Consider the following 22,919-nt stretch of genomic DNA (forward strand, 5'->3'; position numbering starts at 1 on the left):
GTTTCTTTCCTCTCTCTCTCTCTCTCTCTCTCTCTCTCTCTCTCTCTCTCTCTCTCTCTCTCTCTCTCTCTCTCTCTCTCTCTCTCTCTCTCTCTCTCTCTCTCTCTCTCTCTCTCTCTGATCTTACAATGTAACTCTGACTGGCCTGGAATTCACAGAGATCTGTCTTTCATCCTTTGCCTTCCAAGTTCTAGGATTAAATGCATGCATCACCATGTCTGGTTAACTTTAATTTCCTTTTCTTTCTTTCTTTTTCTTCTCTTTTTCTTGGGGGGTGGTGGAGTGGTGGCGGTGGTGGTGGTTTCGAGACAGACTTTTTTTGTGTATCCCTAGCTGTCCTGAAACTCACTCTGTAGATGTCCTGGGCCTCGCTCTGTAGACCAGGCTGGCTTCAAACTCAGAGATTCGCCTTCTGTTTTTCATGAGTTAGGCAAGTGTGAGGCCTTATCTTTCTTGTTCTCCACTGCTGGATGGCAAGTGAGCTGGAGGAAGATTCTGACAGATTTGGGTAGAAGCAGTCTCCGAGAGGTGCCACGTATCCACCAAGTTTACTGGAGCGCGTGAACATCAGGGTCATTGCTCCCTACTGCTCGGGTGATTCTCAGCATGCCCAGGCTCACCCCTCGCCAAGTGAAGGCTCTTGCCTGTCTCTTGAAGGCTGGGTGCTGTGTGGTCACTGTTTGAGTCTGTTAGCAGAAAGACTTCCATTCAGCCTTTCGTTTCCCTGTAAACTCCTGTTGCGGGTGTGAAGCTCAGCATTCTTGGCTTACTCTGGTCAGAAGGCTCTTCTAGCAGAAAGTGTATTCTTTGCAGGGAAGGGAGCCGAGGCTGCAGGAAGCGAGTGCTGATGGTCCGTGGCCAGTGCTCCCCTAAACTTCCTGTGCTTTGGAACTACTCGCTGTGTAGCTGAGGGTGACCTTGAACTCCTGATTTACCTGTCTCTACTTGCCCAGTACCGCCTGCAATTGGGGGTGTTACTGTGTGGTCTTGGGGATGGAACGCAGGGCTTTGTGTATACTAGGCTAGACAAGCAGTCTACCAACTGCTCTACATCCCTAGCCTTGGAATGTGTTTTCAGATCCTCGGGAGACAAGTGTTTGTGATCCAGCTGCTGTTTGTTTATTTTCTGACACAGGTTCCACACAGGCCCACCTGTAATCCAGCTGTTAATCCAGGCCAGGGGAAATCTCCCCGCCCCCCTTCATTTTCCCAGTGGTGCTAGTGACTGAACCCAGGGCCTCGAACACGCTAAACAAGTGTTCTCACACTGTGCTAACACTAACACTCCCAGGTCTAGCTGACTAGAAACTGTCAACAGAGGCTTACTTACACTCACATCCTCTTGCCCCTGCAGTGCTATGGCTGGCAAGACTTCCTTAGCTTTTAGTCACCTGTCTTTGCTGTTCTTCAGAACACTATCTGGGATGTCTCTTTTGCTCCCTGTTGGCTGAGATAGTCTCTGATGAGACTCCTTATTTTTTCTATCTTTTTATTTATTTATTTGCTTTTCGAGACAGGGTTTCTCGGAAGCTTTGGAGCCTGTCCCGGAACTAGCTCTTGTAGACCAGGCTGGCCTCAAACTCACAGAGATCCGCCTGCCTCTGCCTCCCGAGTGCTGGGATTAAAGGCGTGTGCCTTCACCACCTGGCTCCTTATTTTTTTGTAATCTTAACATTTTGAGAGGATGCTAGTTACACATTTTGTAGCACGCACCTCCGTTGGGAGCTCTCTGGTGTTTGTTATTAGATGTGAGTTCTGGAGAAGAAGGCTACAGAGGTACCTAGGATCTGTTTCTCCTTTAATTTCTGCAGTGTTGACAATTGAGCCTTATGTTTAGGCAAACACTACCACTGGGCTACACTGCACCCCTCCCTGCCTCAGTGTTGCCCACTATGAACCTGACTTGTCATATGGTGCTCATGATGACATCATTTTTCTCTTTGAAGAGTTTATTGATTTTCTGATATTTCATTTTGTTTTTGAGATAGGCTTTCTCTGTATAGCTTTGGAGCTTGTCCTGGAACTCACTCTGTAGACCAGGCTGGCCTTGAACTCACAGAGATCCGACTGCCTTTGCCTCCCTAGTGCTGGGATTAAAGGTGTGTGCCACCACCGCCTAGTAAGTTTATTGGTTTTCTTAAAGTTGATACATGCTTACAGGAAAAAAAATCAAAAATATAGAAAAGCCTATCTTGAAAAACTAAAAAAAAGTCTAAAAGTAAAATTCAAAATTTATATTACCAGGACATAACCATAATTAGTATGTTTCTCAAATATCCCCCTTTGCATAGATAGAGAGAAACATTTATTTTAAAAGTTCATATAAAGCCTTGACGTGACTCAGCTGGTAAAGGTGCCTGCCCTCAAGCATGATGGACGACCTGGCTTCAATCCCTGGGACCTACCTATGTGGTAGGTGAGAATTGGCTCCTGCAAATTATCCTCTGCCCTTCACACGCGTACTGTGCCGGTCATGACCTGTGCCATTCGTGACCCCCCAAATAAGCAAGTAAAAAGTTCGCGTAATGCATGCTAAATTTATTAGTGTTTAAGGCATTTGTGCCTGTGGGTGGGTGCATGGCTGGATATGGAGGTCAGAGGACAACCTTTGGGATCAATTATCTCTTTCTACCACGTGGTTCTCTGGGATCCAATTCCGGTCATCAGGAGTGGAGGTAGGAGGAAGGCATCTTTATCCACTAAGCTATCTCAGCCCAAATTGTTACTAAATTTAAGGAAGAAAATGAAGTAGGAACACAATGAAGGAGTTGCCAAACTTCAGTTAAATGTTCTTTGCAAAGACATATTAGTTCCTATAGCTTCCTTTGAAGTGTTGCACAAAGATTATAAAAAAGCATCAGGGCTAAGGGTCTGCCTTCATGATTAGCTCTTGAAAAGTCATGCCCTTAATCCGAGCACTTGGGGAGCAAAGGCTGGCAGATGTTTGTGAGTTTGCGGCCAGATTGGTCTATATAGTGAGTTCCAGGCCAACCAGGGCCACACACACAAAGCAAAGCGAGAGCGAGAGCGAGATGGGGATGGGTGGTAGGGGTGGGGGAGATTAAAAAGCTGGAAGGTAGTGTGGGGAGAATATATATTTCCCAGAAAATGGCCTTATGTAGTCCTGTATAATATAAAAAATCATCTTAAGTAACTGAGACAAGAGTAGAAACAGCTTTCATTGTCGACATGCAGCTTTTATTGGATACTAGAACTGCTTCATATTCAGAAGAAAACCACAATATTTGTGTGTCTTTATTAGCTGTCAGAGGCTTGAGAGGACCCTTCATTGAATGCTTTATTCCTTTTCCTGCTGTGTATGGGGAAGGTTCTCCTTAGAAAACAAGCTTCGACAACAGACTGTCTGGATTTGATACCTTAGAGAGCTCAGGAACTACTCAGTCAGATCAAGCCCTCAACTTCTCCTCAGGAAAAAGTCACTAGTGTCTTCCTTACCTGATTATTGAGAGAAATATGGCCAGGCAGTGGTGGCATAAATCCTTAATCCCAGCACTCATGAGACAGAGGCAGGCAGGTGGCTGTGAATTCCCGAACAGCTAGGGCTATTCTCAGTCTTCAAAAAACCAGGGCGGGGAAGGGGAAGAAATATGCAGGACAACGTATCAATATATAGACAGTTCTTGTGATGGTGGTTGACAAAGTGTTTATTACATGTAAGTTATTATAATACAGTGGAATAACAGTACATGTGTGGAGGTCGGAGAACACCCTGGGGGAGTCAGTTCTCTTCATGTGGGTCCTTGGGGTGCAACTCAGGTGGACAGGCTTGGAGGCAAGCACCTCCACCCACCGAGCTACCTTGCTAGTCCTAGACATCAATTCTGACCTAAGCAGTTCATCTGGTTTGCATATGGTATTTTGGCCAATTAATTAATTTCGGATTTAGGATAGAGCACAGTAGCAGAATACCTGCTTATCATGGGTGAGACCCTGGTCTCAATCCCCAGTACTAAAACCAGACCAAACCCTTTCATTGATTTCCTGAAGAGGTAGCCCAGGCTGGATTCAAACTCTCCAACTCCCCAGCCTCCACCCCCAGAGTCCTGTGATTAGAGGTGTGCAGAACCACACCTGGCTGGCAACTTGATTAATGCATCTGTGTGCACATGTTTCTGTATGTATGTGTGTGTACACAGGTGTGGAGGTCAGAGGTCAATGTCAGATGGCTTCCTCAATTGCTCTCTACTTCATTTTGAGATGGGTTCTACCACCAAGTCTAAAGCTTGCAGATTTGGCTGGTCATTAAGTCCCAGATAGCCTCACGTTTCTGCCTGTGTAGTGCTGGGATTATAGGGGTTGGGGGTCAAACTCAGGTCTACACTTTAGTGACTGAGCTATCTCCCCAGCTGCTGTAATTTGATCATTTCAAATGACAGCTTAGTTTGTCCATCAATGAAGGCAATACAGGTAATAGATAAGATGTACTCATTTAAAACTGTGTATTTTAATCCTGCTGTTTTAAAAATGCTTCTAAGTCTTCCACTAAACACTAGGTACTACAGCATGGATGAACTATACTATATGTGAACAACAGGTTAAAATTACTTAAATTTAAATAGGGTTCTGAAACCATACATTATGTTCATCTGTCTTCTGGTCAGAGTAGTTCATAGCATACAAATGCAGCAAAATGTTGACCTAATGATACCATCATTTCAATTTGCCATGAGTCTCCTAACAGTGTCTCACCTGAGATCTCTAGAGCGGCGGTCTAAATTCTTTGATTGGCCTAAAATGTGTCTTTTACCATTTCATTTACCTACCAGATATGAACACACCCATATATTCTTTCTAACCACAGCCTAGAGTTTGAAATTTGTTTTCTGCCCAAAGCCTTTGTTGTATCTTTTTAAGGGTGTGTGTGTGTGTGTGTGTGCGCGCGCGCGCGCGTTTGTAACAGGATTTGACCTGTAACTATCACTGAGAATTTTCTTAGAGAAGTTCAAAGCATTTTACAGGGATCATCTCATTTATCCTTCGAAAGTAAAGCAGAGGCATTTATATCCGCACGGACTGAGAACACTAAAAGGCCAAGAGAGGCGGGGTTTTGTTGTTGTTTTGCTAAGATCAAAAAGTAATTCTAGGGCAAAGCCAGATTCTGGTCTGACCTTGTTACTTGATGCTTCTGCAGCTCTGTAGCTCCACGCAGGGGCTTTGCTTGTTCTCCCCTTGGCTATGCCAGGCTTTGAATGATTCTCAGAATTAATGTCTCATCTGTTCCTGCTCCTTAAAAATGGCTGTTAAGATGTCAGCACAAAAGAAAACTCTCCAATCATTCTTGGATTGCTTGGGCTGTTTCCAAGAGAGAATCTTCCTAGGGACCTTTGGCTGGCATGGAATTTGCCGTGTAGACCAGGCTGGCATTGAAACGATGTTTTCACTGCCTCCCGAAGTGCTGTCATTACAGGTGTGTGCCACCACACCTCGTCTCCTACAGATTTCAGGAAGAGAAACACTCTGCTTTCTTTGTTCGTCCTGTTTTTGGTCTCCATCTGTAGTCCTGGCTGGCCTGAGCTCACAGAGATCTGCCTGTCTCTGGCTCCCCAGTGCTGGGATTATAAGCATGCTCCACCAAGGCTGGCTCGTCCAACTCTTGCTATGTAGCCCAGTGCTGTCTAACAGAAATAACACGAACCACAATTATAAGTCACACATATCTTGAATTTTCTAACAAGTACACTAAATATACTGAATTCATTCCAGTATGTCTAAGTTACTAACAATTACTATGTCGTATACAATTATGTAAGGTATTTTTTTAAGACTTTTTTATTTATTAAGTATACAGTGTTCTGTCTGCATGTATGTCTGCAGGTCAGATCAGAAAAGAGTACCAGATCTCATTACAGATGGTTGTGAGCCACCATGTGGTTGCTGGGAATAAAACTCTGAACTTCTGAAAGAGCAGCCAGCTCTCTTAACCATTGAGCCATCTCTCCAGCCCGGTATTTCATTCCCTTTCTCGTCTAGCTTTTCAAAAGCAGCTGTGTGTTTGGCTTTTTCTTATAGCACACTTGAATCTGGAGAAACTGCCTTTCACACACACAGATGTCACCTGTGATTAAAGTAGACCAACTCAGACCATGTTGGATAGCACGGGTCTATCCTTTGGAAAGTTTAAGATTGGTTCAGGTGAACCCAGTGGAGGTAATCTTGGAGAATCAACTTGCCCTATGTAATGACTGCTGAAGAGCCCTAGGTCAGCTATGGTCTGATGCGCTGCTTGGCTTGGGAGCTGTGGACTCAGGATCTAGTCAGTTGCTTTTCCCTCCCCAGGTATTGTCTTACTTATTACTGGTACACTGGTTCATATCAAGTGAGGAATGTTCCAACTTTTGGGTTGCAGTTTTATGAGAATCTGGTTTATGGCTTGTGGAAGGAAGGCATCACCTTGGGATGAGGAATGCTCCCAGAACCAAAAGGCCAAGCAAGTGCCTGTTGAGGGCAGAGGTTCCACCTAGATGGTTCCTGAAGCCACAGGTGCCTCTTGTGGCCTAGGATGGGGACTTTCTGTAAACTTGTCAATAACCCCCCCCTTTTTTTTTTTAAATTTGGACAGGATCTTTCTCTGTAGGCCAGGTGGGCCTTGAACTCATGGCCATCCTCCTGCCTTAGCCTCAGGGATTACAGACAAGCCACCAAGCTTGGTTCCTCGTTAGTCTTGAAGACATGTGCTTCAACTAGATGTTCCTGGTGCTCCAGAAGACGGGAATGTCAGCTCCCGAGTTGGGGTTCGCACCCCGAAATGCAGGCGTGAGGGGCGGGGGCCTGGGCCCGCGCCGCCCCATGTGACCCGGTCAGACATGGTGTCGCCTCCTCTCGAGGAGGCAGCGGCGTCTTCGGCTCCGCTGCGCGTCGAGCCGGCCCTGCGGCCGCTCATGGGCAGCCAGGGCCGCTCGGGTTCCCCCGGGAACCGCGGGCCCAGGGAAAGCGAGGGCGGGGAGGCGAGGGTCGCACGGGGAAAGCGAGGAAAGAGGAAGGGGAAAGCGGGCACCGGGCACGGCGGAAGAGGAAGCGGGGCGGAAGGGAAGCCGGGCCTGCAGCCGGCGAGGAAGACAGCGGGGCCGGGGGCTGAGGCGGGCCCGGGGCAGGAAGGAGAGGAGGGCGCAGGCGTGGAGGAAGGACCGAGAAGCTCCGGGAAGCGGGATGAGGGGAGCGCAGGCCCAGGGAAGGAGGAGGAACGGAGGCTCGGGGCCGAGCGGCGGGAGGACGGCAGCCTGGAGAGAGCACGGGAGCGTGGGTGTCAGGCGTGGGGCGGCATCCCGGGGACCCGGACGGCCATGGCGGCGGCCGGCGACGAGGAGGCGACGGCGGCGGCTGCGGAGCCGTCCTGTCGTCCGGCCGCGGGGCCCGCGTTCTGGCGCCTGCCGGAGGAGCTGCTGCTGCTCATCTGCTCCTACCTCGACATGCGGGCCCTCGGCCGCCTGGCTCAGGTGTGCCGCTGGCTGCGGCGCTTCACCAGCTGCGACCTGCTCTGGCGCCGGATAGCCCGGGCCTCGCTCAACTCCGGCTTCACGCGGCTCGGCACCGACCTGTAAGCGCCCGCTCGCCCGCCCGTTCCCCGCTCCGGGCCGGCCAGCGTCCTGGGAAAGGGCGGGGCGCCGAGGCCTAGTCGGCTCGGGGCCGTGTGGCACCCGGAAAACCGAAACCCAGATTCACCCCCACTCCCTGTGCCCCAGATCCCTCCCCAGCACCCTCGGGGAATCCCGGTGTCAACCCCCCAACCCGAGGAAGTTTCGGGAGAGCATCCCTCAGCGCCCTCCCCTGTGGGCGGCTACTCACAATCAGCCAGCCTAAAATACTCTTGAGCCCTCGTGAGTTGTGGCTTTTCCTAAATTTTTGACTCTGGGTTCATCAGCCCAGAACAACTAGGTTGGTCTGCGTCTTGTGCTTCAGGCCCTTGAAGGACGTCGCCTGCTGGTTCCAGGACCCAGGCCCACTAGGTGGTCTTTCAACGTGTTTCTGTGGCCTTTTATCCTGTCCTCTCTCTCAGAGGTTGTTAGGCTTCAGGGCTCTGATAGTCAAATATACAGAAAAGGCTCCAGAGCCTGTAAAAAAAGAGCTTTTAGTCCCATTGTCAGCATATTTTAGGACTTGATTCAGGCAGAGGGACCCGCAAAAGATGTCTGCTTGAGGCAACAAGTTGGATTTGGTATAGGCTGTATTCAAGATACTGAAGTTGGGGTCATGTCTGAGACCCGTGAATGCAAAACATCCCGAAACATTAGGTTGTTGAACAGGAAGGGGAGAACAGGGTCACAGAACTCGTGAGGATAAAATCTTTCAGATTGCAGCCCGCCCTTGCTCAGTTGTAATACGGGAGAATAACAAAAGTTCTTTTTTAAGCATGAGAAGTCATCATCTCTACACAACTATTTTCATTTTAAATGTTTTTCAGATGCACACCCCCTTAATTGCCCAACCTGCACTTGCTCCCTTACCCACCCTCCCAGGAGGGCTAAGTGAATAATGTAATGGGTTTTGAGGTATGTCACGTGTCTCCAATTAGTTCCTTAGAATAAAAATCTCCAGCTAGGCATTATTGGACAAAGGTTTTGATATGCAGAGGTATTGGACCAAGTCGCAGTATACCAGCAAAGAATGAGTGAGCACATTTGATGTGAGAATTTAAACAAAAACAAACCGTTGCTGCTTTTGCGGGCGAGTGAGAGTGGGCCAAAGCCGCGCCATTGTGTCTCTCTCTCTCATCACTGGCCAGGGTAACTATTTTGCCACGTGTCTGTTTCACCTGTGGCAGTCGTCTCTTCCTACTGTTTGTTACTGGGCTCTTGGTGTTTTTGTTATAAATTTGGAATTTTTTCTGGGTCATAAATATTTGACTCTCGTCTATCATCTTTGATAGAGATATGTTTTCCAGTTGATTTTTTATTCTGTTGTTTTTATTAGTTTTTATACTTCATTAGAATCTGACAGTCTTGTAATTTTTTTCTCCTTCCCCTTAACCTGATAAATTTCTAATTCTTTCACAGACCTGACAAACTTAATTGCCAACTGATTTGCTTATAACTTGATTTTTTTTTTAAATGGCATTTTCATCAGTAACACTTGTTTTGGTACAAGGAGAGAAATTCTCTTACTGTATTTTTCTCTAAAGAGCTCGAAATTGCTATACCTTTTCTTAAGCTTCTCTTTCTCTTTGGGAGGGAGAGAGGCTTACAGGGCTGTATGTTAAGTGTGAACACACACACATATACACATGTTTGTATATTCAGTTTGTATCTGAACTCTCCCTTTTTATCTACTGGTGTTATCTTCCCATTTCTATAACATTTTAAATATGCTGCTCTGTGAAAGAGTGTAATATCTGCTAGGGTTCTGTGATCCTTGCTGGGTGAAGTGTCAGGGTCACTGTTCCACTTCTGCTCAGTTCATGACCAAAACCTCCTATGCCTTTTCAAACATTCTGTGCTTCTCACTATAATTCTAACATTTACTTATAATTTCTTACTGATTTGTTTCTGTGTTTATTGTAGATGCACTCTTTTTTCTCCATGCCCTCTAGTGTAGTATTACACATTCATAAAATTTCATCTGATTGTCTGGTACTCAGCTATTCTGGTACGATTTGTTGATGATGATGGTTTCTTGGGATTTTAGGTGTGTGTACAGTCTGTAAACATGAGTATTTCATCCCCCACTTTTTATCTGAATAACCTTTTTAAACCAAAGAGAAAAGAATCAGAATTGTATATATTTCAATCTCCGGTAATCTGTAGTAAAGTTTACTTGTAAATATTTTAATGTGTTTTTCTCTCTTTTTATTGGCATGTGTTCATTGTGTATATTTCAGGATTTCAGAAAGACATTTTCTTTCATATATATATTATGTACTCTGACAGAGTAACTCGTTGAAGGAATATTGACCTATGATAGAAGTTGTCCAAAATGACCAGCATTACAGCCAACCAAAGCAAAGTTTGGCTTTCTCTTACTCTGGGGAGTGAATGAGTCTGTTTATTTTTGTTTTCTTTTCTGATGTTCTAAGAGAGACTGAGAACGATAACAAAATGAAAATGAACTTACAGTAAAAAGTGTTTAGGGTCTGCAAAATGATATTTATTATGGCCTTACTATATTGGGTATGTTCATTTTAATTTTGTGTGTGTGTGTCCTAGCATGAAGCATTGTCCTTCCAGAGAGGTTGTTTTGCTGTGGCACTTGATAAAGAGCAGGGTCACTGCTCTGGTTTTTGGGTTGAGAGGAGAAATGATGCCTGTTCTAGCAGGTGGAGAGCATTTACCAGGGTGACCTGTTTCTGGACAGCTGCAGAGACTTAATAAACCACTGAGAGGTAGTTGTCATCCCTGAATAGATAAGGCATGTACCCCAATTCGCTGAAAGGTCAGGGTGCCTGCTCCCCAAGTGCAGATGATCGTTCCCTGCATAATGTCGGCTGTTGGTAGTCATGCTTTGGACTGATTGACTGCGGACTGGATAAGAAGTACATCTGTAAGCGCCGCACAAAACTTGACTTTCTCAGAAGGCATATGGTCTCTCTGGCTCTGAGTTTTAGCTCCTTAAAGACTAGGAATAACATTGTTCAGTAAAATGGGTCCTAACCAGCCATGATTGTGTTCAGTACTAGAAAACCTTCCCTAAGTTGTTGTAAAAGAACTTTTTCAATTGCTTGCCTTTCCCTTTATGCTGCAGATGTCAGAAGTGGGCATGGTTTGATTTGGAAGTGCTGCCTAATGATAGGAAACACACACACAAACACACAGATAACATCCAGGTTCTCTCATCTGTCCTGAATGTTTTCACAAACATGACAGCACAACCCGTGGCTTAGGGACTGCACTTGCTGCTTAAGGGCCTTCTGATTTTCAGAAACACTAACTGCTAAGGTTTACTGACCTTCCGGCCCAGGGCAAGCCCTGTTCCGTTTAGCTCTTCCTAACTGATCATAGCTTTGTTGAGTAAGATGAACTGCTTGGGTTCCTTGTCATTTGTTAATGGTCTTATTCTTGTGCTTGAAGGCATTTGAGCCACTTAAAAACCACAAACAAATAATTTGCTTCCCTTTAGGCCTCTTGCCCAGTCAACACTAAGAAGTATTCTAAGTGGGACTTCCCCCACCCCCGTTTTTTTAGGAAACAGAAAGTAGTTTGAATTAGTCATCTGATTTCAAATTAGTTTTATTTGAAAGCTTTATGAAGCCTAGGGAAATAGAAATATCTTGGTTATAATCGTAAAAATATAGGCAGTGTTTTATACAGAGATTTTTGAATAAAGAATGGGGTGGGCACTCAACCAATTCAGTGTGTAAGAACACAGCAGTAGACTCCACCAGGTCTGTCATATATGATGCCTGCTGTGTGCAAGAAGCACATGATGGGGGAGGAGCAGAGGTACTGTGTAAATTCAGATATGGGTAATTAGTGGGAGCAAAGGAAGGGGAAATCTGCACAGAGACCTGTTTAGATGATACTTCAATTTCTATGTTTGAGAAAGCTTACTTGACCCCTTCTTTATTTCAGTGTTTCATATTTTCAAATGGGAATTTCCCATGGGCAGTTCCGTGGGTGCTCTTCCATTAGCCCGGGATAGATTTGCCTGGAATTAACAATAGGAGTGTCAGGAGGAGAGCCTCTGAGGTGTTTGCCCTGGCATGCAGACTCATTCCTTTGACAGTCCTGCAGCCTTGGAGCTCTTTGAGGCTGGGGGCTGAGGATATCTATTTCAGTGAGGATCACCGTCCAGAGTGGGGAGATAGACGCAGATAAGCAGAGTGTGTTTGTTTGTTTTAAAATGATTGCACCTAAGAGCCCCCTCCCCCCAGGAAGAGAAAGCATGAAGTTTCCTTCCCTAACTGAATGGAGAGGGCATTGCTGACTGTAAGGCCTAAACTCTGATTTTTAGGAGACAATTAGCAACTCGAAATTGTCCTCGACTTTCTTCTTGCCCTTTCTGCCTTACCTGTGAGGAGTCACCTCTCCTTAGCTGCTCAGAGGTTTCCTGGAGGGATATGTTGTTATCTTAGTTGTTTGGAAAGGCCTTTTGAAAAAATTATTTTATTTTAAAATATGGTATGTATGGGTGTGTGCACATGCATGTAGTTGCCTGGGGAGGTCAGAGAACTGGATCCCTGGTGCCAGAGGGTGCTGAGACTAAAGCCAGGTCCTCTTTAAGAGCTGTATGTGCTCTTAACCACTGAGCCATCTCTCCAGCCCCAGGCCTTATTTATTTATTGATGGTTTCTGAGTTAATAAAAGGAGGGTTCAGTTTACATGTTCACAGTAAATGCACCTGCAGAAGCAGGAAATGGTCTGGTGCAAGGCCTGTCTTCAGAGGAGGCCTCCTTCAAGGCTGCAGGGCTGAGGTAGTCCCTGAATTCCACCATAGGGCCGTCTCTAACTCTCAGGGCAGAGTCACAAAGAAAGCAGACTTCACCGGCTGCAGTGTGAGTGCATTTAGAGATCTAGATCCTTCACCCAAGTCAAGTTTGGGTTGAGCTTCTCAAAGATTACTGAGGAAGCATACAGGTTTTTAAATAATTATTTTTGAATTCTTGACATAGGGAAGAATCTCCTTTGTATGACATTATACCCTTAACTCTGAGGTGACCTTGGCATTGGATTAGTCCTGTCTCCTAACCATGGAACAAAGAGAAATTCAGGTTGACTTTCTTTGAGGCCAGGTTCTAGGAAGATTTGAAAATTAACATGAGAAGGAATAAAGGGAAAAATGGATTATGAGTTTCAGAGGAAAATCTGACTTTCCTACCCCTATCTACAGAAATTGTTCAGAAAATTCTCTGGTGTATGCTATCAGATGAGGTTGGAGCAAGACAGACTTGGTTCATTTTTGAGGCAGCCTTCTTGTTCTGTAGTCTTGTTCAGGTCCATGGGCTTTAGGTGGAGCTCCACAGAAGCAAGGTGGTCGGTCATACCAGTTAATGTACATATGAGTCCTAGCTCCTGGGAACACTCATCTAAACTGAGAATGAGACTATCTGGAAAAAGAATTGACCCCTTGTTGGAGGGTTGGCTGCCTCGTCTCAGCTCTGAGTCAGTTCTTCATTTTCTTCAGACTGTCCGCATCGCCCTCCCTGGAAGAATGGGCCACCCAATGGGCCCTCTGCCTGCCCCTCTTTAGCCTACAATTAATTGCCTGCGCATTCTTTCTTTTCTCTTCTTTTTTGGTATTTGACATGAGCTCAAATTGCTGAGAAAGGTGACAACTGTGAAATGAAGACAGGGCTTGGAGACACCTTAAAAAATACATGTAAAGGCCATTAAATGACAAGAGCAGACTGCCAGGCTCTTTCAAAACATTACCATGTCTGTTGACTTTCCATTCCTTGTTCACAGCACAAAATTGGAGGTCAAAGAATCATAGGAGTTAGAGATGGAAAAGACATTTGGGGTCAGCTAGTTCATCCCTCCACCCTCTCCCACCCCTTATTCCAAATCATTCCTTACGTTATATTTTCTCCCTCAACTCCCGTGCAGTTTTCACGGTCTTCACTCAGCCCCAGCCATCACCTTTGGGGAACGATGGTGGAGGTTGTGGTCAGCTTCTCTATGGTGAAGCGAGATATTGCCATTGCCCCCAATTGACATCTATGAACTTTGTTGGTGGTCTCAGCTGAAATGCTGAAGGCCTCACGGAATGGCTCTCTGTTGCTTTTCCTGATAGAGTCTGAAGGGCATCAGTGTGTGGTGACGCAAGCGAAGAGGGGCTCTGCTGAATTCAGCCCTAGATTTTTGCTTTTTAAATCTCACGACCTGAAGGGAACTGGTGTCTGATATATGGACTGGGGACAGATAGTAATATTGGAAGTCTATTCAATTGAGGTTTGATAAGAAATGCAACAGAAACTGGTGGATTTGCCGGGCATGGTGGTACATGTCTTTAATCCCAGCATTTGGGAGACAAAGGCAGGTAGATCTTTCTTTGTGAGTTTGAGGCCAGCCTGGTCTACGTGGTGAGTTCCAGGACAGTCAGAGATTTTGTCTCAAAAAGTCTAAATAAATATATATATATAGAGAGAATTGATGGGGTGGGGTACATGAGATGGTACAGTGGGTAAAGAGGCTTGCTGCCAAGGCTGATGGCCTGAGTTTGAGTCTCTGGAACCCACATGGCAGGAGGCCCACCTCACACAAGTTGTTCTCCGACCTCTACATGTGTACCATGGCACGTGTGCAGCCACACACATCCTCTCTTCCCTCTCTTCCCCAGCCCCCGCAATGTAATTTAAAATTTTTTTGGATTAAATAAGCATAAGAAATACTGGAACTGCCAAGTAGTAGGTGGCTGCTTGGGGAAATGCAGGTTGGGGAAGAAGGAGAGTTGCCCTCCAGCTTCGGCTTTAAGCCGAATAGAGAGCCAATGAGTTGGAGGTGGGAGTCTCAGGAAGGAAACACTGTTACCTTTGTGGTTCCTTTCCTTACTTATTTGTGTATGCGTGTGTGGGTATGCATGCTATGGGCATGTGTGGAATTCAGAGGACAACCTCTGGGGATTGGTTTTCTCCTTCCATCAGGAGTGTTGCGAGGATTGGACTCCGGTTGTCGGGTTGGTGGCAAGTGTCCTTATTCGCTGAGCCACTTTGCCAGCCCTCTCCTTTGCTGTAGGGGGCAGAGAAAGAGAAGTCACGCTCATTGGCCCCCAGTTTGGAAAGGGAAGAGTCGTTTTTAGAGGCAGCTCTGGAGGGCTATCCCTAACTCCCCCTTCTTGTTCCAGCAGCTGTTGGGAGCGCTCCGAAGGGGGTATTATGTTTCTTCTGGTAACTCTGCCAAGAATGAGAGGAAATCCACAATCTGTGGGGTTTGGGGGTGGGGTGGGGATAGGGTGGCAGGTGATGGGACAGGGAAATTAAATTGTTTTATAGTAAATATGTTGAGATACTTTTCCTGGAGAGCAGTTTTACTGAAAGGTACAGTATATTTCCCCTGTTCACAAACTTAATGAGTTCCTTTCTTTAGAAAAAGGAAATAGTTTTCAGTACTTTTTCTTTCTCATAGTTCTAGCTTTGACCTCCTGTTTCTTTGCATTTCCTTTATAAAGTCTATACTGACTTTCTAAAGATACATCAAGATTCAGACATGGGTGATGTGTGCTCAAGACAGGGCTCCCTGCCCAGGGTGCTGTCGGGAGAGCTGTCCACTCATCCTTATTGTGCCTACATTTTGGCTTTCATCATAGCAGCCCAGAGACTGGAGATGTGAGGACTGGCTCGTGGTGTACGGTTCACGCTCTCCATCCCTTTGTCCAGGCTAGCGGGACACTAGGGATTTTACAGTCTCGGTACTTCGAGTGATTAATATGGAACACAGCTTTAAGATTAAAAACAATAAAAAGTAACCCTGGGAAGCAGAGTGGTGTAATTATTCCTCACGTTTCAGATGGGGAGTCCAGGGAGAAGGAGACAAGAGAGCAGAGTGTAACTAAGTCAGCCTGCGCGTAATTCATGACTCGGGGAGACTTGTCCATACACATGCACACCAATAGCAGCTTCTTTTACTGTTGTTTCTTCTCAGAAAGTGCCAGACCAGCCTTTTCAGTGGAGAACTCATTCAGTAGTCAATTGATGTGGGAAATGCCTTGCGCCACACCCCTCTGGGACCGCAGTGCCCACGGACAAATTAAAGGCACTGAGAAGTTCTGTCATAGAGGGAACTGTTTAATTTTGTTTTATCCTTCATTGTCAAATATTTTGATCATAAAACATTTTTCCTGCTTATTATTTGTTAACATTTTGCTGAACACATCCTGGACAGGTGCCTTGCAAGTTACAGAGCCTGGCCAGGGACAGGAGAGACCGCCTAAGCATGGCTGGCACCTGAAGCTCACAGTGAAGGGTGGGGAGGCTCACTGCTCCTGAAACTGCTGTGGATGGCTGGGACTTAGCCTAGAATTTGGATACTTAACATTGAGTCCTTATTTCCTTCCTTCCTTCCTTCCTTCCTTCCTTCCTTCCTTCCTTCCTTCCTTCCTCCCTCCCTCCTACTTTATCCCTTCTTCCCCCCCTCTCTCCCTCCCTCCTCCCTCCCTCCTTCCCTCCCTCCCTTCCTTCCTTTTTTTTTTTTCTTTTTTCCAAGACAGGGTTTCTCTGTGTAGCCCTGATTGTCCTGGAACATACATACTCTGTAGACCAGGCTGGCCTCAAACTCACAGAGATCCGCCTACCTCTGTCTCCCGAGTGCTGGGATTAAAGGTGTGTGCCACCACTGCCAGGTCTTATGTTGAGTGCTTAAAGATGTGCATGTTACGTATGTCTTGCTAGGAAGAGCTTAAATTTTTTTTAGATTTATTCTTTATGTGTAAGAATTTTTTTTTTTTTTTTTGGATTTTTCGAGACAGGGTTTCTCCATGGCTTTTTGATTCCTGTCCTGGAACTAGCTCTTGTAGACCAGGCTGGCCTCGAACTCACAGAGATCCGCCTGCCTCTGCCTCCCGCGTGCTGGGATTAAAGGCGTGCGCCACCATCGCCTGGCTTGTAAGAATGATTTTGCTTGCATGTATGTGCACTGTGTGCATGCCTGGTGCCTGCAGAGAGCAGAAGAGGGTGTCAGATCCCCTGCAACTGGAGTTATAGACAGTTGTGAGTCACCATGTGGGTGCTGGGAACTGAACCTGTGTCTTCTTGTCCCGGCAGTAGTGACACATGTGTTTAATCCCAACACTCGGAAGGCAGAGGCAGGTGGAGCTCTGAGTTTGAGGCCAGCCTGGTCTACAGAGTGAGTTCCAGGACAGCTAGGGCTACACAGAACCCTGTCAAAAAAAAAAAAAAAAAAAAAAAAAAAAAAAAAGGAATGAAAGGAAAAAAAGAACAAGTGCTCTCAACTGCTGCTGTCTCCCTGGCCCAGGAAGGACATCTGAACCTCTGGGTAGTGTTGGAACAGTGAGACTTGCCAAAGGGAGAATATATTTTTGAAAACTCTTTAAATTAAAAAAAGATTCTTTCCTCCTTCCCTTCCTCCTTTCTTCACTTAGGCTGTGGGGGAAGAGTCACGCCAATCTCTGAGCTCAGCCAGACTGACCTACTCAGTGAGCCCCAGGCCAGTGAGAGCTGAAAAGGCAAGATGGACTCTCTGTGGTGCACAAATTCAATTTTAGCCGGTGTGTGTGTGTGTATGTGTGTAAGGAGAAGCAGGTGGATCTCTGTGAGTTCAGGGCTAGCTTGGTCTACCTACCCAGCTTGGTGAGGAGGGTGGTGATGAATTTGACTAGTCTCTTGAAGAGAAGCAAGCATTGCCAAAGACAGAGATAGGCTGGTACTGTTGGTGCTGGTGATACAGGTAGGGTGGAGCTTCTTAAGTTTTTTTTTTCTACTCATGATCTCCTTTTGCCTGATAATATATAACCCTGGGTATAAAAGTTTGTAAAATATTTAGGTATGCAAATAAAAAGTTCACTGATAATAAGTCATAATGAAATGTACTCTGAAACAGTTCTTTGTAATATATGACTTTATCATTTATTAAAGATGAAATATATAATGAGATGGATTTTGCAGAAGGAATCAGGTGGTGGCTGAGTATTTGATGCTGCAGCATGTCCAGTGTCTTAGTGTTTTCCAGGCTGACTGATGCTCTGGTATCTGAATGTCAAGCCAAGATCCCTCTTCTGCATCAGTTTCTAATACAAAATGGCAAAAGGATGGTTAGGGCCATTTTAGAAATTGTTGGGAATTCTACCATAATCCCAAGCTAAAGTTCACCTAATGATTGAATGTGTATTCATGTGGATGAATGTCTATATATGTGTGTGAGTGCATTTTTGTGGGTATGTAGATATGTATGTGAGCATGTGGGAGTATTTGTGTGTGCATATGGAGGCCAGAGGTTGACATTGGGTGTCTTATCCCTCTTCCCCTTGTTTTTGAGAGAGGGTCTTTCACTGAACCTACTGATAGGGCTGGACTGGCTGTCCTTGAGCCCTTGGGATCTACTTGTCTCTGCCCAGCCAGTGCCAGGGTTTTATGTGGGTTTTGAGCATGCACAGCAGGTAATCTTCATTCTTGGGCTGACATTGTGGATATTTAACACCAACCCTTTTATATGGGCCTGGGGATCCAAACTCAGGTCCTCATGCTTGTGTCAGAACTTTGCCAACTGAGCCATCATCTCCCAATGCCAGTTTAATAATTTTTTTTTACGTGAAACTTTGCCAGGCAGTCATGGTGCATGCCTTTAATCCCAGCATTCAGGAGATAGAAGTAGGCAGATCTGAGAATAGATAGAAGTGATAGAAGTGGCCTGAGTTTGAGGCCAGCCTGGTCTACATAATGAGTTCCAGGACAGCCAAAGCTACACAGAAAAACCTTGTCTTGAAAAACCACACATACACAAGAAGTTGGCACCTCAAATAGCAGATTTCAAAGTTCAGCATTCTAACAGTGCAATCCAAAGACACATACTGAGGAATGGTGGGAGAAAAATATTTTTTGTTTTCCATAATTAAACTATTATGTTTCTGTAAGAGCAGAAAGCTTTGTATATACAGCAAAAATACTGCAATTCATAACATCTAGTAGTCTTTCGTTTGAGCCAAGAGGCTTCAGCAGCAGTGGGTGGCATGAAGGGCCGTGCAGTCCAGAGAGCACGTGTTGTGTTTCAGACCAAGGCGGCAGTGAAGTCAATGCAGCATGAATGAACTGTCAGAACTACTTCTGGTTCATTATGCATTTGGTTTTGGATTCATTTTTGTTTCACCTTTTACTGATTTGAAATTTTTCATGACTCCCACATTGATTTGCACCATGGGTTGCAGCCCACGGTTTAAGAAACCATGGTGTCAGGTACAGGGTTAAGTGTGGAAGAGCAGCTTGCTGCAGTCATATAGCGTGGAACATGGGTGTGAGATGGAAGAAGGGGGTTGGCATTAGGGAGCCTCTGGAGGAAGATATGGGGCGTTCTTGTCAGTGCCATACTGTCCTGTGTGAAGTCTTATCAAGGTGACCCTAGATTCTAGGTGAAGTAAATTTAACACGATTTAAAAAAATTTCATTGAGCTTTTCAGAACCTTAATTATGGCCACGTGTTGTCAGGTGCAAGACCAGAGGAAGATTACAAGTTTCTCGCTGAGCTGCTTGGCTCTTAGAATGGGTAGAACTGGTGGGCATGGGCAATCTGGGAAGGTCTGCTCTCCGGAGAGGGAGAAATCAAAGGAAAGAAGAGGTGGTGCTAAGGCAAAACCCAAGCCCTCAGACTCCATACACTGTGCCTCTCTCACTGGCTCAGGGCCCATGGTGGCCTTGTTGCGCACTTGCCCCTCTTCCTAAGTTCCAAAGGGCAAGCAGTCTTGCCTGTCACTTCAGTAGGCAGTGCAAGATGGGTTGGGGAAGAAAGGGATTAATGTTCTGTGAGTTTTCTGATCCTGGAGATAGTACACTCACACATACAGACACACAGGCACGGATGCACATGCACACACCCCCCCCTCCAGCCATTGTTCTTCAGAGCAGGTTTGTTTATTTGCCTTTGATTTGGGGTGTGAGATTGGAAAGGGGAATTGAAAAAGGTCTTTCTAGATGATGTCCTGGATCATTTCTGCCCCTCTGGACTCACTTGGTAAGGTTTTGAGGGGCAGGTAGCTTACGTGGGTGCATGTTGTATTGTTTTTGTTTAAAATAGTTCATGCACCCAGGAATGCAGTCAGACTCTAATGGTGACTAAGTGCCTGAAAGCTGAGCTGGAAGGGAAAGGAAACAAGGGGAGAGATGAGCCTGAGGCAAGGGAAGGAGGGCTGGGAAAAATGGCAGTTCAGCCAGGCCCTGGGCCACGTTAGAGAATTTTCCTTGCATTAACAGTCTTGGGGAGATTTATTTATCGAGTTCTTTGAGGGGAGCACCCTCACTTTATATCAGCATCTGGGGAAATGGTTAGCCTGTGGCCATTTCAAGGGTGAGGGCGAGGCCTTTATTGGTTTCCAAGGCACACCAGCCTCTGTCCTCAAGGGCACTTTCCTTCTGCCTGGTTCTGCCTTCTCTGAGTGGAGGATAACAGGCATCAGAGAAAAACTTGGAGCGTAGCTGATTTTTTTCAGGTATTGAGGCCAATAAAAATTTAGATACAATGTGGCTACCGTCTAGGGTATTCTCATAGGATTGGTGAAGGGAGATGGGAAAGCCCTTAAGTCATTTTGTAACAAAGTTAATTTTTTTCAAGTCAAGCCACATGGCCTGCTCTTTGAAAAGCTGAAGCTGATTTGAGGAACCACAGCTGAGTGTTTGGTTATGGTGTTGACTTTAAAAGAAGATTCCTGCATCCTCTCCTGCTTAGCTGCAGTTTCTAAAGTTCAACTTTGGAAGGTTCTAGTTGCTGAGACTCCTCAGGGAAGTCTCAGACTCCCTAGGAAAGTTTCAGTCACCAAGTTACTGTTAAGTGACCAGGAGGATGAGAGAAATACCCTTCTCCTAATTCAGGAACTGTGCGGATACCTTCCTTCTCCACATCTTCCTCTGGGATCGAGAATATGACACCTTTAGCTTGTTAACTTAGACCTAGTTTAGGAGGAGAGGTCTAACTACCCACTGTCTTCCCAGTCTCTGGCGTGCGGAGGGAGGGGCACCTGCAGGGAAGTGTTGGCATAGCAGCGTGTGCTTTTTCAGTTCTGGGTCAGCTCTTTTCCTGTTCTCAGTTCTTCTCTCCCTGTGGTACAGGCTGCTTTCTAGTGATATGAAATAGGGACCACATCCACCTGGTAGGAAAATCCAGTAAAAGATCCATGCCCACCTAATAGCCTTCAGCCTAAAAGATAAAATGTTTGTATTACAGGAATAACTTTTAAAAGTTATAACTAAATTGATTAGGAGAAAAAGAATTATTATTTTAGATTTAGTGGTGACATCCCTGATACCCGGGATTAGCTAGTAGATATATTTGTGTTTGCAATATATTTCTGTGATGATATATGATCACTTTAGAAATTAGTTTTAGGTGTCATCATTAAAATATCTGACTTGCAGAGAAACCCTGTCTCGAAAAACAAACAAAAAAAAACAAATAAAATATCAGACTTGTATAAATTATATTTAAGTTGTTTTATTATTGTTAGATTATGTGTATATGTATGTGATATGTGTGTAAATCCAGAAGCATGTGCCACTGTGCACTTGTGAAGGTCAGAGGACTTTTGGTGCTCTCCTATTGTGGGTGCTGAGGATCAAACTCAGGCCATCAGGCTTGTGTGGCAGGCACTCTTACTTGAGCCATCTCTGGCTGTGTGGACTATTACCCTCATTTCATAGGTGTAGAAGGAGACGGAAAGGCACCTGGAGTTACATAGTCCACACCTTGGCGATTCCAGTTCTCTGAGTCTGCTTTCTGTGCCCCACAGAACTTTATTTAACCTGTTTAGTTAAAGGTAGGAAGACACATTACTATGTGCTGTATCAAAAACCTTGTTCACTGTTGGGTGTGGTGGCGCATGCTTTAATCCCAGCACTCATATATACCACTCATCATTAAAAGCCTGCAGACAAAAGTTTTGATTTCAAGAGTCTAATGGACACACATCTGAAAAGATGGCTTGGGCAGGCATGAAGATGTCTAGTCCATTTCAAGCTCTGGTCTTATTTGCATAAATTAATTATTTTGATCTGTAAAGTCATGAATATATAGGACTGAATTTTAAAAACACAGAGATATGCCAGGCGGTGGCGGTGTGCCACCATTAATCCCAGAATTTGGAAGGCAAAGGCAGGTGGATCTCTGTGAGTTCCAGGCCAGCCTGGTCTACAAAGGGAGTTCCAGGACAGGCTCCAAAGCTACAGAGAAGCCCTGTCTTGATATAATCCCCCAACGAAAGAAAAACCAAAACAAAACAAACTTGTTCCTATCCTAAGGCACTCTTAATATACATCATCTTATTTGTTATCCATAAAGCTTAGGCTTCCATGGTAGTTTTTACTTAGTCCTACAGTAACTGTTGTTTACTGTGCAACAGCTGTCTCCATGGTTGTGGGCCTCACACTGTCCTCTCCCGTGCTGTTCGTGTCTATCCCATTGCCTTAGTGTGCTTGTCCCTCCCACAGGCAAACATCTGGGCTGTTTCCAGCTCATACATTGTAAGATGTAGTTTTCATTTGAGTTAATTGTTTGTAATACAGTGCTGATAGTGGAAATTTGAGATCAGAACCCAGTACCAGCAGTGCATAACCAAACCCAGTGTTTATGAAGTCAAAGCCTTGTCAGGCTTTCTCACCTAGTAGAAGTGAGGTGGTATTTAATAACTGTTTGAAGATACAGTTCTGTAAACGAGTACTCAGAAATGTTTTTTCAGTGTTTCTTTGTGGGAATCCCACGTGACTGCTCACAGGCTCTGTTGGACATGGATGGCTGGATACTAGAGACGGGTGTTGTTTCGATAGATTTGCATCAGCTCCCTACAAGTTGTAGAGATGGAATTTGTATTTATAGTGTTCATCCCCTGACTTTTGTTTACCTTTGAATTTCTTTTCCCACCTCTGTTAGCATTTCAAAATCAATAGAATCAACTTACACACTTCATAAATCATATATTTTGTTTCTACTTTTCTTTGGAGTGTATATATTTCATTTTCTTCTACCTGAACTATCTTAAATTTACCCTTTTTTGTTTTGTTTTTGACTTTTTTTTTTTTTTGAGATGGGATGAGACAAGATCTTGCTTATAGCTGAGACTGACCTGGAACTCACTATGTGATCCAGGCTAGCTTTGAACTCACAACAAATCCTTCTGCCTCATCCTTTTGAGTGTTGAGGTCACAAGCTTATGTTATCATGTCTACTTCAATTTCCTTTTTTTTTTTAAAATATTTATTTATTTATTATGTATACAATATTCTTTCTGTGTGTATGACTGAAGGCCAGAAGAGGGCACCAGACCTCATTATAGATGGTTGTGAGCCACCATGTGGTTGCTGGGAATCGAACTCAGGACCTTTG

At 45.1% G+C, this 22,919-nt stretch overlaps 1 protein-coding gene across 4 annotated transcripts in view; it reads left to right on the forward strand.

The window, feature by feature from the left end:
• Window positions 1-6,774: 6,774 nt before the first annotated feature.
• Fbxw4 (F-box and WD repeat domain containing 4) overlaps window positions 6,775-22,919 on the forward strand; it is a 90,334-nt gene continuing 74,189 nt past the window's right edge. For 2 of the 4 annotated variants that reach the window (XM_050144857.1, XM_050144861.1), the window contains exon 1: window positions 6,775-7,555. In XM_050144857.1, the coding sequence (XP_050000814.1) occupies window positions 6,825-7,555 (731 nt within the window). In that variant the 5' untranslated portion in view covers window positions 6,775-6,824. The remainder of the gene's footprint in view (window positions 7,556-22,919) is intronic. The other 2 variants (XM_050144849.1, XM_050144840.1) reach the window with 2 other exon arrangements.

This window comes from Alexandromys fortis, unplaced genomic scaffold (genome assembly GCF_014885135.2).
Source record: "Alexandromys fortis isolate MF-2015 unplaced genomic scaffold, M_Fortis_MF-2015_v1.1 scaffold_16, whole genome shotgun sequence".
Lineage (NCBI taxonomy): Eukaryota > Metazoa > Chordata > Mammalia > Rodentia > Cricetidae > Alexandromys > Alexandromys fortis.